At 36.6% G+C, this 17,251-nt stretch overlaps 1 protein-coding gene across 1 annotated transcript; it reads left to right on the forward strand.

The window, feature by feature from the left end:
• The first annotated feature begins 10,767 nt into the window (after positions 1-10,767).
• On the forward strand, positions 10,768-11,538 carry LOC104115453 (uncharacterized). The gene has a single exon (XM_009626085.4). The coding sequence runs from the start codon at positions 10,924-10,926 to the stop codon at positions 11,284-11,286; it is 363 nt and encodes a 120-aa protein (XP_009624380.1). The 5' UTR covers positions 10,768-10,923; the 3' UTR covers positions 11,287-11,538.
• The last annotated feature ends 5,713 nt before the right edge of the window (positions 11,539-17,251 follow it).

Consider the following 17,251-nt stretch of genomic DNA (forward strand, 5'->3'; position numbering starts at 1 on the left):
AAAATTATTATTGTTGTAGTAGTTTACTTGTTTCATCAGTTGCTCGCACTTTACAGATGCATGCAACAGACCTGGATATTTCTCTTGTTGTCCTGCTTTTCTTCTCTAAGATGCGTAGGTTTCTCTCACTTCATATCTCATAAATGGTCTCAGCATATATCATCTTAAAACTAGCAGTTGCTTGGGACTTTCCTTTAGCATTATTCACTGCTCACATCCAGTGTTGGTTCTATTAGGTAGCCCCATATGGTTGTCTTCGTATCCATAGTAGCACCATGTTCCATAATTTCTTAGCAAAATCACATTCAACAAATAGATGATTTATGTTCTCTGCATGGGATTGGCATAGTACACATATAGTATCCACAAGTATCCCCCATTGTGCAAGCCTATCACTGGTGATCAACCTGTCTTGGAAGTGCAACCACATTGTGAATTTAGATTTGGCTCTTGCCTCATTTTTGAACATGAATCTCTTCCACTCTTCCCTAGGTTGCTGGCCTAGTGGTTGGTAGTAGAACTGTCGGATCATGCTCCTATTACTCTTGCCTATCAGCTAATTTGATCCACCAGATCCCTTGCTCCAATCATTTTTCTTACCAACTAAGAGGCTTGTTGTGGTATTGACATGTCAGCAATTTGTTGCCCCTTTATATAATAAGAGTGAATCCATTTAATTCACAATTTATCCAACCTGTGAGCAAGGTTCCAATGATTCTTAGAAGCGGTAGCCTTGTTCCACATGTTAAGATTGATTAGGTTCAGTCCTCTTGTACATTTAGGAGTACACATTTTCTTCCAAGCCACTAGCGATCTTTTTGTAATAACATTAGCTCTAGACCAAACATAGCTCCTACAGTATGCTTCTATTGTTTTCATCACCTTGCTTGGGATAAAAAAGAGTTGCGACCAATAATCCTGGATGCCAAACAATACATATTGCACTTGCTGGATTCTTCCAGCATATGATAGCTTCTTGGCAGTCCACGAGGAGACATTTGCCACCATTTCTCCGATCATAGGTTGCCATTGAGCTAGGGATATTTTCCTAGTGGATAGTGGAACTCCTAAATACTTAACAGGCAGTTCATCCCTTGAATATCCTAGCTTCTGTTGTATCTCTTCCCTAACTGCTTGTGTCACTCCTCCAAAGTAGACAAAACTCTTAGTGAGATTGGCTTGGAGACCTGAAGCCATATAAAATTGGTTGAGGCAGTGCTGAATTTGGGTGACAGAGAGCAGGTCACCTCTTGCAAATAGGAGTAAGTCATCCGCAAAGCTGAGGTGTTTGATACCTGAGCAGCAAGCAATAGGTCTAAAATCTTTTCTTGTTTCTAGCTACTCACGTTAGGCACAAGAATGATTGTTGTACAGTTTATGGCTTTGTACAGTCTTCCTGTAGTGAAAAACTCTTGAATTGCCTCCACTATATCTAGTTTGACTAGAGGCTATGCCTTTTTCAAAAACAAAAACAGTAGTTGTAGCCATCAACTCCAGGGGCTTTATCCTCGTGGATAGCACATAGTCTTTTACTCTCACACAATTGAGATGTAGATGTTGTTAACTCTTTGTAGTGTAGGGATACTTTTTTAGCATCAACTTCTTTGAAGTGAATTAAAACAATGTAGGTATACAGTATATGCTTTGCCGAAAGTAGAAGACGAATAGCAGATTGCTTGAATTAATGCTTATAAGACTTGTGACTTGTCTTTAAATTCTTCTCCCTTTATACTTGATCTTCCAGGATTAAATATTAGTATTACGTTGGCTTTCCTTTTGGATCTCACTAGATGTTGGAAATCTTCAACCTTCAATTATTTCGATCTTTTATTTGTCTTCAAAACTCCAGTCATAGTTTCCTTGAACATTAATGTTTCATAAGTTGATTCAACATTCTTTCCTTGTTTAACTTCTTAGTAGCTAGGATAGAGGAAATGATATTGTATAGCCGCTATTAAAATAATAGCAATATATATATATATATATATATATATAGAGAGAGAGAGAGAGTGAGTATAATTTTGTACATATATATATTTTTATATGTTATATACAAAAGACATATAAATTTTATATACTTTTATAGCTAGTGGATGAATAATTTCTCCCGCGAGCTAAAAGTGATTTTTACCCATTGGAATATGTTGTGGACTCATTTGTGGGACGTTTCAATGCTAGGCGCAATAAGTGAATTAAGTATTTCAATAGGCTTAGATCTCTTCTTTTAGTTGTTATTTATTTTCTGTTTAATTATTTCTAGAATAGGTTTGTCTACGTATTTCTATTTTTATGAAGCCTAATTATAGGTTTCCTACTCTTGTAATAAGTCTACTCCTATTTAACAAAAACATAAGGAATAAAACTGGAAGCCATCTTTTATTAGAAAACTACAGAGGATTGGATTTCTCCCTAACGAGCTCTAAGGTTTCAAACTCCCTTTGATGAGTTTGATTATTTATTCATAATAGGTAGATCAAGGAATCGAAATAAGGAAAAGGGGAATCGCCCTGTGACACGATCCATATCGCGGGACCTTAAGAAATTGGTACCATAGCCAAACACGATGGGCGATACTAGCAAGAACGAAGAATTGAAATTTTTATTACAAGAGGCACAAGTTATGAATGATGCTATGGTTGCGGAAGTGGAGAGAAGTTTGGGTAGCCAGATGCAACAACTATCGCTTCAATTGGAGGAGCTGATTTCTGGACTGAATCGTAAAACTAATAAGGACGTCAATGGAACCGCTAGCAGCCACAATCCATTAGGACAAAATGAACAAAAGCGAACCAATTTTCAGCCACTTACTTGAAGTGGGGTGGTTCCCAGGTATACCAAACTGGATTTTTCTATTTTTGATGGTTCTACAGATCCGTTAATTTGGCTGTATCGATGCGAAATTTTTTTCTCTAATCAGCATACACAGGAGGAAGATAAGGTGGGATTAGCCGCTTTCCATATGCTAGGTGAGGCACAATTGTGGCACCATCAGCTAGAAACTGAGAATCCTTCCATGAGTTAGGTAGAATTGAAGGATTGTTGCACTCTCTGTTTCGGACCACCCGCCCGAAGCAATCCCCTGGGAGAGCTGGTCAACTTGAAACAACCAAGTTCAGTTGAGGAATACCAACGACTGTTCCAAGAATGCTTGGCATGAGCAAGTAAGTGCGTTCGTATTGATCAGCAAGTAAGCTTGTTCACTGCTGGGGTGGCTGATTATGCCCGACTTGATGTGAAACTACAGGACCCACCAGATTTGTCCCATGCTATGAATTTGGCTAGGGAATTTAAAAGGAAACAAATGATGTTGAAGGAAGTAACGGCACGGAAAGGGGCTTGGCAGAGCAGTAAGAACAATTTTTCTCCCAACATGGCAACTTCAACACCTCCACTTTCTACGGGCAGTATTGCATTTGGGGGAAATAAAGATGCAAAGTCAGTAAGTTCATCAACCCCTTTCATAAAAAATCTGTCCAGAGAAGAAATGGCAGAACGAAGGGCAAAGGGGTTATGTTATAATTGTGACAACCCTTACACGGTTGGACATCAATGTAACAAAACTTTTTTGGCTGGAGTTGGCTGATTCTTATGAAATAGAAACTACAACTGAAGTTGAGTCCGAGCCTGCTATTTCTTTGCATGCCATTACAGGGCGAAAAAATGAAGACACCATGCAAGTAAAGGTTGTTATACGAGAGCAATCACTGCTAGGTTTGGTAGATTCGGGAAGCACACATAACTTTATCAGTTTAACAGCTACACAACGTTTAAACATACATCCTCAGTCTTACTCAAGTGTTACTATTTCAGTTGCTAATGGTGATAAGGTTCAAAGCAAAGGAATATGCCAAGCAGTATCATTTTCCATTGACAATACTGTTTTTATTGCTGACTCCATTATTATTACTTTGCTTGGGTTTGAGATGGTGCTAGGTGTTAAATGCTTACGAACCTTGGGGCCAATCCTTTGGGACTTCGCTACACTCACCATGAGTTTTGTTTTAAATGGCGATCAAGTCGTCTTGCGAGGGCACCAGCCTTGCACCACTTATCAACTCCATTTACTTCATGATTCAGACGATTTTCACTGCAAATTGGAGGAATTGTTTGCTGAATTTGCTGATTTATTTCACGAACCTTCAGGGCTGCCTCCTTTACGAAATTGTGATCACAAAATATGTTTGGAACCTGGAACTGGACTAGTGGTTGTGCGGCCATATCGTTATCCACATTTGCAGAAGGACGAGATTGAAAGACAGTTCACATAAATGTTACAACAAGGGATCATCAAGCGTAGCAGATCATCATTTTCATCACTAGTTTTACTGGTCAAGAAGCATGATGGTACTTGGCGATTTTGTATCGATTATCTGGAGATTAATGCCAAAACTATCAAGGACAAGTTCCCTATCCTTGTGATGGAGGAACTATTGGAGCAATTACATGGATCCAAGTACTTTACAAAGCTAGATCTAAAATCCTGTTCTCATCAGGTACGCATACATCCACCAGATATTGAGAAAACGGCTTTTCGCACACATCACGAGCATTTTGAATTTCTTATCATGCCTTTTGGATTGCCCAATGCTTCTTCAACATTCCAAGCACTCATGAATAATGTCTTCTAGGCAAACCTACGTAAGTTTGTGTTGGTTTTCTTCGATGATATTTTAATCTATAGCAAGACATGGGAGGATCATTTGTATCATTTACGTGTGGGTTTTGACTTATTGCGTGCCCATCATATTTATCTGAAATAATCAAAGTGCTCCTTTGGTGAAACCCAAGTAGCATATCTTGGTCATGTGATTTCCGCGGCAAGTGTGTCAGTAGATGTAAGCAAAATAAAAGCAATTACAGATTGGCCTCAACCATAGTCAATTACTTCTTTGAGGGGATTTTTGGGTTTAACTAGATACTACCGCCGATTTTTATAGGATTATGGGTTATTGGCAGCACCATTATATTGACAAGCATGATCAAACGCAACTCTTTCCACTGGAGTGATGAGGAACTAGCTTCTTTCACCGAATTAAAAAAAAAACACTTGTTGTTGCCCCAGTATTGCAATTGCCGAATTTTGATGAAATATTTATTGTGGAGTGTGATGCTTCTGGTGGAGGTATTGGGGTTGTTCTTCAATAAAACAACCATCCTATTGCTTTTTTAGCCGACAGTTGGCGGAGCGCCACCACAAATTAGCAGCCTACGAGCGAGAATTGATTGGGTTAGCCAAGGCTCTACAACATTGGCGTCCATACCTTTGGGGGAGAGCTTTTCTTATTTACACTGACCACTATAGCCTAAATTATTTGCTTGAACAACGGATTACCACTTCACCCCCCAACAACACTGGATTACGAAACTTATGGGCTTTGATTTTTGTGTGTAATACCGTGCTGACCATTTGAACAAGGTTGTTGATGCCTTGTCTAGACGCTCAATAGAAGAGGAGGTTTTATATGCCATTATGCTTGTTATTAGATGCTATTCGCGAGGAAGTGAAAAATAATGATTCCTTACAAAAATTATGCTCTCAAATAATAGCTAAGGAGCTGGACAATGTTTGGTCCGTTCATGATGGTCTCAGTTTTTATAAAGGTCGCATTTATTTGCTATCTTCTTCTCCCTTAATTGCAACGGACTTGTCAGGTTATCATGATGGTGCCCATGAAGGGGTTTAGAAGACTTTACAACGAGTGGCAATGATTTTTATTGGAAAGCTATGAAGTTTTGCATTGTTGAATACGTAGCAACTTGTCCTATTTTTCAACGCCACAAGAGTGAAAATCTAAGTCCAGCCGGGTTGCTTCAACCGTTGGCACGTCCTTCGCAGATTTGGGTTGATATCTCCATGGACATCGATCATTGATGGGCTACCTAAGGTTTGGGGGAAATGATTTTGTTTGTGGTGGTGGATCGGTTTTCAAAATATACTCATTTATTCCCATGGCACATCCTTATACAGCTCCACGAGTGGCACACATTGTTTTTGAAAATATTGTGCGGTTACATGGGTTGCTAGAATCTATTACCAGTGATAGAGATGTAGTTTTCACCAGTCACTTTTGGAGGGAGCTTTTTCGTTTGTGCGGGACTAAACTTGCATTTTCTTCATCTTATCATCCACAGTCGGATGACCAAATAGAGGTTGTCAACCGCACTATTGAAATGTACTTGTGGTGTTTTGTGGGTGATCGTCCTCAACGTTTGGTTGATTGGATTCCTTGGACAGAATACTGCTACAATACTTCTTTTCATACAAGCCTTCAAACTTCGCCATTCAAAGTCGTCTATGGCCGCGATCCGCCGAGATTATTGTCGTATGCACCTGGGTCTACTAGAGTAGAAGCAATTGATCAAGCCTTGCTTGACCGAGATGTGGTTTTGGCAGAAATTAAGATTCGATTACAGCAGGCTCAGTCTCGAATGAAAGAGTATTATGATAAAGGGCATCGAGATGTGGAATATACACCAGGAGCATTAGTTTGGCTTCGTTTGCAGCCTTATAGACAACATTCTCTTGATGGCCAGCGTCGCCACAAACTTTCTCCTAAGTTTTATAGGCCATTTCAAATTTTAAAACGCATTGGGACAGTTGCTTATCAGTTACAGTTACCTGCGGATTCTAAGTTTCATAATGTTTTTCATGTGTCTCTTCTTAAGCCTTTCAAAGGTGCAGCATCGGCTTCTACACCAACATTACCTCCTATAACTGATGGTTGGGTTGTGCCAATACCAGGTTCTATTTTGCGTGCGCGCCTTAACCGCGGAACATGGAAAGTTTTGGTCCAGTGGGCTGGTTTGGATGCAACTGGAGCTACTTGGGAATGTGTAGACCAGTTTCGACAGGTTTATCCTGAATTTACGCTTGAGGACAAGCTCTTTATTCAGGGGGAGGGTGATGTTATGGACTCATTTGTGGGACGTGTCTATGCTAGGCGCAATAAGTGAATTCAGTATTTGAATAGACTTAGATCTCTTCTTTTAGTTGTTATTTATTTTCTGTTTAATTATTTCTAGAATAGGTTTGTCTACGTATTTCTATTTTTAAGAAGCCTAAATTATAGGTTTCCTACTCTTGTAATAAGTCTAGTCCTATTTAACAAAAACAGAAGGAATAAAACTGGAAGCCATCTTTTATCACAAAACTACAGAGGATTGGAGTTCTCCCTAACGAGCTCTAAGGTTTCAAACTTCCTTCGACGAGTTTGATTGTTTATTCACAATAGGCAGATCAGGGAAACGAAATAAGGAAAAGGGGAATCGCCACTAGTACTTGCTTGTGCAACTGAAAAATATGCTGATTAGTGGATTTTTGTGGTACATAAGATCATAACCCTATTCATTGATTATCTGATTTTTCCACGACTTGAGATTTATTTTCCTTCCTGAATTACTCAATATATTTCATCATTCCATCAATCTCATAAGTTGTGCTTGAATACCTAAAATCTTATTTCCTCTTCATATATTGTTCAATCATGATTTCATTTTTCTTTGCATGTTCATTTGAAATTTGCTAAAATAAAATAACCAGTGATCACTATTCTTGATCAAAATTTATTCTTAAGTTTCTTATCATAAACATTTTAAGGCTACCATATGCATATATTATAGTGGCAGTAACATTTGAAGTCAGGCAGAAGTAGCTAGGGCCGAGCATAATTTGGTAAATACCGAATTACCATACCGAAATCGAAAATTTTGGTATTTCGTATTCGATAATTTGATATTCGGTATGGTATTTGGTTTAAGTTTTAAAAAAATATGGTATTAGGTATGATATTTGGTATTTTTAAATGAAATACCGAAATATCGATATCGTACCGAAATATATATTATATTACACAAAATACATATTATTAATTATAACATAAATATAAAAAATCGAAATTTTACTTTTCTTTTTTCTCTAAGTTCATCAATTAACTCTAAGCAAGTAAGAAGACATTTCTAATGATCAAATTTATTCCTTTATGTACAGTTTTCTCTCTTGAGTTTGATATTTGCTGGTTTTGAAGACGTCTTCTGTTTTGTACTTTTTTGTACTTTAATTAAGAATATTATAGTCTATGACTCTATGCACTTGTTAGTATTCAAACCGAAAAAACTGAAGTTACCGAGCCGAATAAACCGAAACCGAAAAGAGAAAAACCGAACCATACCGAATTTAATTAGGTATGGTATTGGTATAGCATTATATGAAACCGAATACCGAAAATACCGAACCGAAATGTCTAAATACCGTACCGTACCGACCAACGAACACCCCTAAAAGTAGCTGCAAATTCTCACTCATCCTAAAATCTGGTTAATTTGGACCGGTAGGTAGGTGGGGAGTGTGGGGATGGATTGGTGGGGGTTGGTAGGTACGGGCAATGGGGTGGGGAAGGTTGAAAAAGAGTTTTGAAAATTGATAGGAAAAATATTTAAGCCAATCAAACATGAGAAATTAGAAAACTTTCCTACCAAACACACCCAGAATCTTTAAGTATTTTAAAATAAACGTACATATTTCAAAACTACATAGAAAGTATAAATCACAATGATTAATAATTTAAAATATTTAAAAGGAAAATAAAAAAATCGTTATAAAAAAGCTCATTTGAACGGTATCAAACAAATTGGAACAGATGAAGTAACTCTTTGAGCTGGCCAATCTTGATTGTCAATATTAATATTGAGGTGCAAGTGCACAGATAATCATTTTTAGGGATGCTATTTAGAGATTAGTCAATACTTATTTTGTTTTGAAATTTAAAACCAAGACAACTCAGGACATTTTTGTCCAGAAAAATTTAAACTAAAAAATTAAAATTCAGAATACTCTAACTAATTACTAAATAGCAGCCTTTTAAAGTGACTATAGAGGTCTCTTCTACTAATATCGAGTGACGAATGCGAGATCAAAGAAAAAAACAATAAGCCCATAGGTGCATGTTATAATACCAAAAGGTCCAATCTACTCATTTAGTTTCCTCTTTACCAAAAAGAAAGAGAAGAGTAACACCAAACAAAAAGCACAAATAACAAAAGCTAAAAAGAGTAGGGTAAACTACACCAAACCAAAAGCTAGCTCAACATAAAAAGACAAACACCAAACACTGCTCACTCACATTCATCTTGGTTGAGGGAATTACACGAAATCTCATAAACAGTATTCCGATTATTTTATATGCATGATTATCGTATTTCAATACTCGAAAATACTAAGCTGATTATAATTAGCTTAATTCCAATGATGGGAAATACAAGTAGCTTGCAATTCGTGATACATCTCATGTATTTCTTTACGTCTATAATCTTTAATTTATATTTACTCAATTTCTATATATGAGTTGTTTAAAGAGGAGGTGAGCATTCAATAGGTTGACATAGAATAACAAAATCCAATTCATGTGCGGGAGACACCTGTTTTATAACTCAAAAGCAAGAAGCAAACAATGATAATTAATACTTTAATATTTGTACCAAATCAACAATGTAAAACACGTGTCGCATATAAAATTTTATCAGCTAACAATAGTCAAATGACATATTAATTCTAACTTTAATTTATAATTTTTAAGAACACTAAGTTTGAAAAAATACAACACCAAACCAAAATCCGTACTTGATTATTGAGATACTTTATGGTTTCATTACTCCCATAAGTAGTGTGTAGAACAAATAAATATTATTATTATTATGCCGCAACCTCAAATAAGTTGAGAAACTGACTTGAGCACCTAAATCATGTTTGCGTCTGTAATAGTCTGGATTCTTCACAAAATCTTATCAATCATGATTTAAACTTGCCTTTGCACGATCATCCGGAATTTAGAAAAATAAAATAACCGAAAATCGATATTCTTGACTAAAATTCATTTTCCTTTCAGTTTGTTATCGTCAAATAGGACCATATGGTTTATAGTACAAGGTAGGTAAATTACATGTATTAATTAAGCATTAGTTATGACTTTTTTGGTTGTTTCTTTGGGTATCCCATGTTAAAGGCATAATTAAGTGGGAAAAGAAGTATGTTTTTGATAATCACACAATTTAAATATGATATTATAGCAGGTAAAGTTCTTGGGGATAGAATGAAGAAATTAAACCTCATGATTAGTGGTGGTAAAATGGTTAAAAGAAAACAGTTAACCACTCATATTATCCACTAAAAATGGGTTTGATAATGAACTTTTTTAAAAACGGGTCAAATATGGATAAGAACCATATTATCCATTTAGAAAATGGATAACCAATAGGTAACCAATGGATAACCAATGAGTTTAACTTTTACATTTGTAAAGCCTCAAATTAGGGGTTCATCAAATTTGAGAGACTAGGAGTTCTCCCAAAAGTGATCATATTCAAAAAGTCATGGATAATATGGTTACCCATATTATCCGCTGGTTAACTCGTTTTTTATCCGTATTAAATATAGGTCGGGTCGAATAATTTATCCGGTTTTTCATTACTCGTTTCCGACCTGAACCATATCCAATCCGCCCCACCCGTTTGACACTCCTACTCATGATAGTGAACAAACTCTCTGCTAAAAAATAAACAAACATTTTAAATTATACACTTTGTACCGTAATTTGTATAAACCATATCCAACAAAATATTTGTTCTATTAGCATTGTTTGAGTCAATATCTAATGTCAACATTATCGAGCTACAAAAACGAGATCTATGAAAAGAGATTAATAAGCGCGTAGGTGCATGTTACAATACGAAAAGGTCCCATCTACTTACTAATTTCCTCTTTACCAAAAAGAAGAGAAGGGTAATTAAACACCAAACAAAAAGCACAAATAACAAAAGCTAAAAAAAGAGTAGTAGGGTAAACAACATCATACCAAAAGCTGTTCGTTCACTCACATTCACTCATTCATTCACTGTTTACTTCATTCTTTCCTCTCGTTCAACAACACAATGATAGAAGAACAACAACACCGTGGACCGCCGCACGGCGTTCTCTTAGCAGCGGTGGTAATAGCAGTCATGCTAGTACCAACACTGCTCGGAGAAAATGGCGAAGCCATTACTGATTTCATCTCCGACCTTCTTACTCCGGTTGGTCTTCTTCTGCTTCCCATTATTCTTCTCCTCACTATTCAGTTCCTCTCCTCCGACAGTGGTTCATTCATCTCTAGTATTTTCTCTACCGGCGAACCTAACTCTATCCACCGTGTTAGTGGGTCCCCCGTTGGCGTTGCGCTGTTTCTTGCCCTCATATTGTTCCTTCTCTACAACCGTGTTTCTATCTTCGGCGGCGATGATGATTCCGGCGACTGAAGTTAACAGTAACGCCGTGTTTGGTTAGATCTATATTGTTTGTCATATCTTTCGTTGTGGTTGTACCTTTTTCTTTTGGTTTTTTGATTTTTTTTGTTGATGTTTACTTTTACAATGTTTTTTACGTAAATAGTGAAGGGTAAACTATTGTACGAACGTAGTAAATATTGTCGACAAGCCCATGGCATGTACGGAAAAGTATGAAACTTCATGTAATTTTCCTGAAATGCCACTAGTGATATTGATTGCATACGAGTAAGTTTCTATTGGATTGATCTAACATTCAACAGCTGCTCTCACCTCAAATTTTGCTATGTTTCAATTTCGAACTAGTTATAGTTAATTATACGAATCTTTTTTATTTTTATTTTTTATACGTATTTAAAGTCGAGTATAGCTTCTTCGTAGTTTTTGTATAGCAACATTTAAAATAATATCTAAAAATATATATATATATATATATATATATATATATATATATATATACAAAAAATATATAAATTTTATATACTTTTGGGACTATCATATGTAAATAGTTTTTGTCTGATCTTTGTCCTATTTTTTAATGTAAACTTTACATATTTATAAAACTACATGAAAAGTATTATACGCCAATATAGCTAATGATTTAAAATACCTCAAAAAAGTTTGAGAAATTCGTAATCAATGACAAACTATTTAACACCCCAAATAATAACATATTCACTATATTTTATCAATTGTTGTTTTATTCCAATATTCAATATTTTAGTTTTCCTTTAAAGTAGATCCTATTGCTTTAAAGCTACAGATTTTCGAGAACACACACATTGTACTAACTCAATCTTGAAGAAAAGGTGCATTGGATACTTTTGGCGGTATTACTGTCATAATGTCATTGAAAAAATACGATCATGAGAGTTTAATTCATATTCGCGAGAGTAGTTGCAGTAGATTTTCTTGTTGCTCGTATTTATTCTTTTACTGGGTATTCAATGGCATAAGGATATTATGGTAAATTTTCGTCATAATCAGGGAAAGTGGACTGGTAGTTGGTGGCCGCCGGCTAGTCCAGCTGTCGCTTTCGGCGGCGGCTGTGGCCCGAGGGAGTTGTGTCATCATTCTCTTCAAAATTTGAACGAAGAAAAATAACTAGTCCTTTTTCTAGACTTTTTTTAGATAATTTGGAAAAAATGAATCTGGCGCAATTTTAGTTTGCTATTATAAAATGAATTGAAAATTTGACAACTTTCAACCTTTTCATTTCAAAATGTCTATGTCCCGTTCCGTTCTATGCAATTCAATTTGTTATATCTAGAATCAAATGAAAAATTCAATGGTCAAAGTTCACCCCTTAAAATTAATAAAATATTATTTTTCCATTTCATGTAACAGTTTGTCTGCAAGGGGAACGAAAGATTTAAATTAACTTATATATACTAGTACAAACTTATAAGTGGTAATATCGACTCATTAAAAAAATGATATGCTAAGAAAAATATTTCGGGCTGAGGTCACTGCTGAAACTGAGTTGCTACAGAGTTTAGATTCTTGAAATGACTTGTGTAGAATATTATTAGTCGTACTTGGACATCATATGAATATTATTTTATGTCCTAAAACAAAAATAAAGAGAACTAGACTCTTCGAATATAGGGATACCAAAGTGTACATCATAAAAGTATAGGGTGTTTTAGAATTAGTTAAAAGGGCTAGTTAAAGTGGTTAGTGGACAGTTGTGTAAGAGCTGTCATTTAGTTAGTGAACACTATATAGCCTTGTATTGAACGATGACATTGCTCTCAGAAGAATACAATTTCGATTTCTCCTCTTCTTCATTTCTCAATCTTCTTCCTCACCCATAATCTAACATGGTATCAGAGCAGGAATCGCTAGGACTGTAATTCCGATCTATTTTTCGGCGATATTAAAGTTTTTCCGGCAAAACACAGAGGCGATATACAGAGCTAAGAAATTCTTCAATTTCGAGCTTAATTTCAAACAGCCATGGCAGATAACGAAGTCAGTTCACTCGATCATAATCATTCACTATTTTTACAAGCTTCAGAAGCTCCAAGACTCGCCTTAATTACGCTCAAACTCACAGGTCCAGAAAACTACGCATTGTGGAGCAGAGCGATGAAATTGGCACTCCGGGGAAGGGCAAGCTTGGATTTGTGGATGAATCCTGTGTAAAAGGTATGTATAGAGGTGAATTAGCAGAGCAATGGGAGAAATATAACGCAATTATTCTCTCGTGGATTGGTAGTACTGTTTCAAATGAATTAATGTCTAGCAGTGTATATGCATCGAATGCAAAAAAGTATGGGCTGATTTCCAGGAGAGATTTGATAGGTCAAATCTGACAAGGATCTATCATCTTTGGACTGCTATTGCGACTTTGAGACAAGGAACTGACTCGGTCACTAGCTATTATTCGAAAATGAAGGACCTATGGGATGAACTAGATGTCATAGCACCTCTAGCCTCATGAGACTGTGAGGAGTCCAGGCCTTCAGTAGAGTTCTTGAAGAACATTCGCCTATTGCAGTTCCTCATGGGATTGAACGAAAGTTATGGTAATATTCGAAGTAATATCTTGGCCAAAAGACCTATGATCACAGTGAATGAAGCTTATGCAATAGTTACACAAGAAGAAAGTCAAAGAACTCTAGGAGTCATAGACACATTGAAGGATCCTCTCATAATGCTGGCAGGAAAAGGTCATGAGTTTAGATCTAAGAGGCCAGGATTAATCTGCGACTATTATGGTTATAAGGGACACCTCAAAGAAAATTGTTACAAAATAGCGGGATATCCACCAGATTTTAGGAGTAAGAAGAAAGGGCAAAACACAAGAGGCAGGACTTATGTGAACAATGCAACAAGTGAGGAGAAACAGGCACTTATGCTGCCAATACAAGGAAATTTCTTCACTGAGGATTAATACAAACAGCTGGTGAATTTGTTGCAGAAGACTACCACAAATGACTGTTCCACCAATACTGCATGTATTATCACTTTAATGGCAAATGCATCTGCTAATGATCATGTTTGGATAGTGGACTCAGGTGCTACTCACCATGTGACATATTGCAAGAACGCTTTAGGTAATCTCAGAAAAGCAAATCATAGAACAGATAGAGTACAGTTACCTACAGGCAGTAAAGCAAAAATTACACATACAGGAGATGCAGTAGTTTTAGGGAATAAAACTATTGAAGGAGTTCTGTATGTGCCAGATTTTAAATTTAACTTATTGTCAGATATCAAAACTCACTAGATAGTTATGTTGCTCAGTTGGTTTTTACCCTGATTTATGTATATTTCAGGGGCTCTACAATGGCAAGGTGATGGGAATTGGTAGAGAAAACAACGAATTATACTTGATAAAATAAAATTTACCAACAGCAGCAATTAGTTTTTTGAAGGAAATGGAGAAACAACACTGTGGCATTTGAGGCTAGGTCATGCATCAACAAAATCTATGTAGCATATTTCAGAACTAAAGAATAAGATACAAGCTAGAGAGCAGGACAATTGTGAGGTGTGCCCCTTGGCAAGGCAATGTCGACTACAGTTTTCACTTAGTAGCACCAGGTCAAGTAGTTGTTTTCAGCTCATACACATGGATGTTTGGGGACCTCATAAGGTACCTACATATGACAGGAAGCTCTGCTTTGTTACAATAGTAGATGACTACAGCAGGTTTACTTGGGTGTGCTTAATACAGTCTAAATGTGAAGTAGTTGTTATAATAAAGAACTTTCTTGCAATGATAAACACTCAGTTTGAAGCTACTACGAAAGTTGTTAGATCAAATAATGGTACCGAGTTCTTCAACTCTCAATGCAATGCCTTGTTTGCTTCTTTAGGAATCATACACCAAAGTAGTTGTCCATACACCCCACAACAAAATGGGGTGGTTGAACGAAAATATGGGCATATACTGGAGGTTGCAATAGCCTTAAAATTCCAAAGCTCGATTCCTAGGAGGTTCTGGGGTAATTGTGTAAGAACTACAGTATACTTGATAAAAAAACTGCCCACTAGTATTTTGCAGGGAAGATCGCCTTATGAGTTATTGTATGGCAAGACAACCAAAATAGATCACTTAAGGGTCTTTTGTTGCATATGTTATGGAAGTAACCTGCCTAAAGGTGACAAATTCACAGCTAGAACTAAAAGGGTTGTTCTTATTGGATACTCAGAAACACAAAAGGGTTATAGGTTGTATGATCTAGAGAATAGAAGTATATTGGTTAGCAGAGATATAGTATTTAAAGAGTAGGTTTTTCCTTTTGAAATAACTACAGACTCAGATTGTACAGAGGATCTATTCACTTCCTAACATTCAGTTGTAGAAGAAAATAGGCATCAACCATATACACATGTGATTCCAACCACAACTCAGAACAGGCAGTTACCAGTTGTTGATAACACTACTATAGAAGTGGAGAATGCTAGTGTGGAAAGACACATAGATCATGAAACTTCTGATGAAGAACATGAGGCTGCAGCTGCTGCTCCAATAAATGAGAATCATATTCCTGCTGTCCTTGAACTAGTAGCTGAGACAACAGAAGTCCATGAACCTTTCTTGGATATAATAGAAGAAGCAGGAACAGTAGAAATGCATTCACAACCAGCATCTACAGAATTAGAGTCTAGGAAATCTAGTCGACAAGGAAGGCCCTCTGTTTGGCATAAAGATTACATCACTACTGCTAAGACACACACTAACACTGCCTATTCCATCTCTAATGCCCTCTTTTATGATTATCTATCTCCTATATATCAGTCGTATCTCAGTGTTTTTTCAGTTCTAACTAAACCACAATCCTTTAAGGAAGCTGCACATGATCCAAAATGGATAGAAGCTATGGACCAAGAGATTAAAGTACTTGAAGAGAATCACACCTGGGAAGTGGTAGACTTGCCAGAAGGGAAGAAACCAATTGGTTCTAAATGGATATTTAAAATCAAATAAAAATCAAATGAATAGGTTGACAGATTTAAGGCACGACTAGTAGCAAAAGGATACACCCAACAAGAAGGGTTGGACTATCATGATACATTCTCACCAGTTGCCAAAATGGTAACTGTGAGAACTATCCTTAGCATAGCAGCCTCAAAGGGATTGATCCTCTACCAAATGGATGTTAATAATGCATTCCTACAATGGGATCTTTATGAAGAAGTATACATGGTCTTGCCACAGGGTTTCCAACGACAGGGAGAGAATAAAGCTTGCAGACAATTGAAATCACTATATGGCCTGAAACAAACTTCAAGACATTGGAATATTATGCTCACAGATGCCTTAGTGGGAGCAGGATATCAGTAGAGTGCATATGATCACTCTCTATTCACTAAGCAGACAGCATATGACATTGTAGTTATCTTGGTGTATCTTGATGACCTCTTGAACACTGATTGTCGCGCCCCGTTTTCTTGCGAAAACGGGTTTTGACGTATGACAACTCTTTTAAGTGGGTATTAAAAGAGAAGAGCCCCACTTAACGATTTTGAGGTGTGTCAGGGCACCTATTTACAAGTAACTATGTTTGACTAGTCCGTGTCACCAAAGAATGGGTAAGGGCTCTAATTACCTCAAAGAAAAGGTGTTAGGCACTTTTCGAGGTCCACAATTATGGGTCCTGGCCGAACTTTAAACTATGTGGATTATGTAATTAGACTAGGTGATCAAATAAATAAAGGGAAATTAGAAGTCGAATAGTCTTATTAGGGCACGTGAGAATTGGCACAAATCTTAATGACTACAGAGATACAACTATATTGATATATGTTAAATGACTAAGTGTAAATAAGAAATACATAAAGAAAAGGGGGTCCTAAGTTTTTTAGCCTAAAGGATCACCCTGTGCAACATAAATAATACTTCACAACTCCTTTGAGGTAGGGGTTGCTCATATTATTCAGCGAGCACAGACTATCATCTCCTGCTACCAGATTACTATGTTAA

This window comes from Nicotiana tomentosiformis, chromosome 9 (assembly GCF_000390325.3).
Source record: "Nicotiana tomentosiformis chromosome 9, ASM39032v3, whole genome shotgun sequence".
Classification (NCBI taxonomy): Eukaryota; Viridiplantae; Streptophyta; class Magnoliopsida; order Solanales; family Solanaceae; genus Nicotiana; species Nicotiana tomentosiformis.

Coding starts and splice junctions, on each gene's coding strand:
- LOC104115453 (XM_009626085.4), top strand. CDS start 10,924: ATGATAGAAGAACAACAACACCGTGGACCGCCGCACGGCGTTCTCTTA.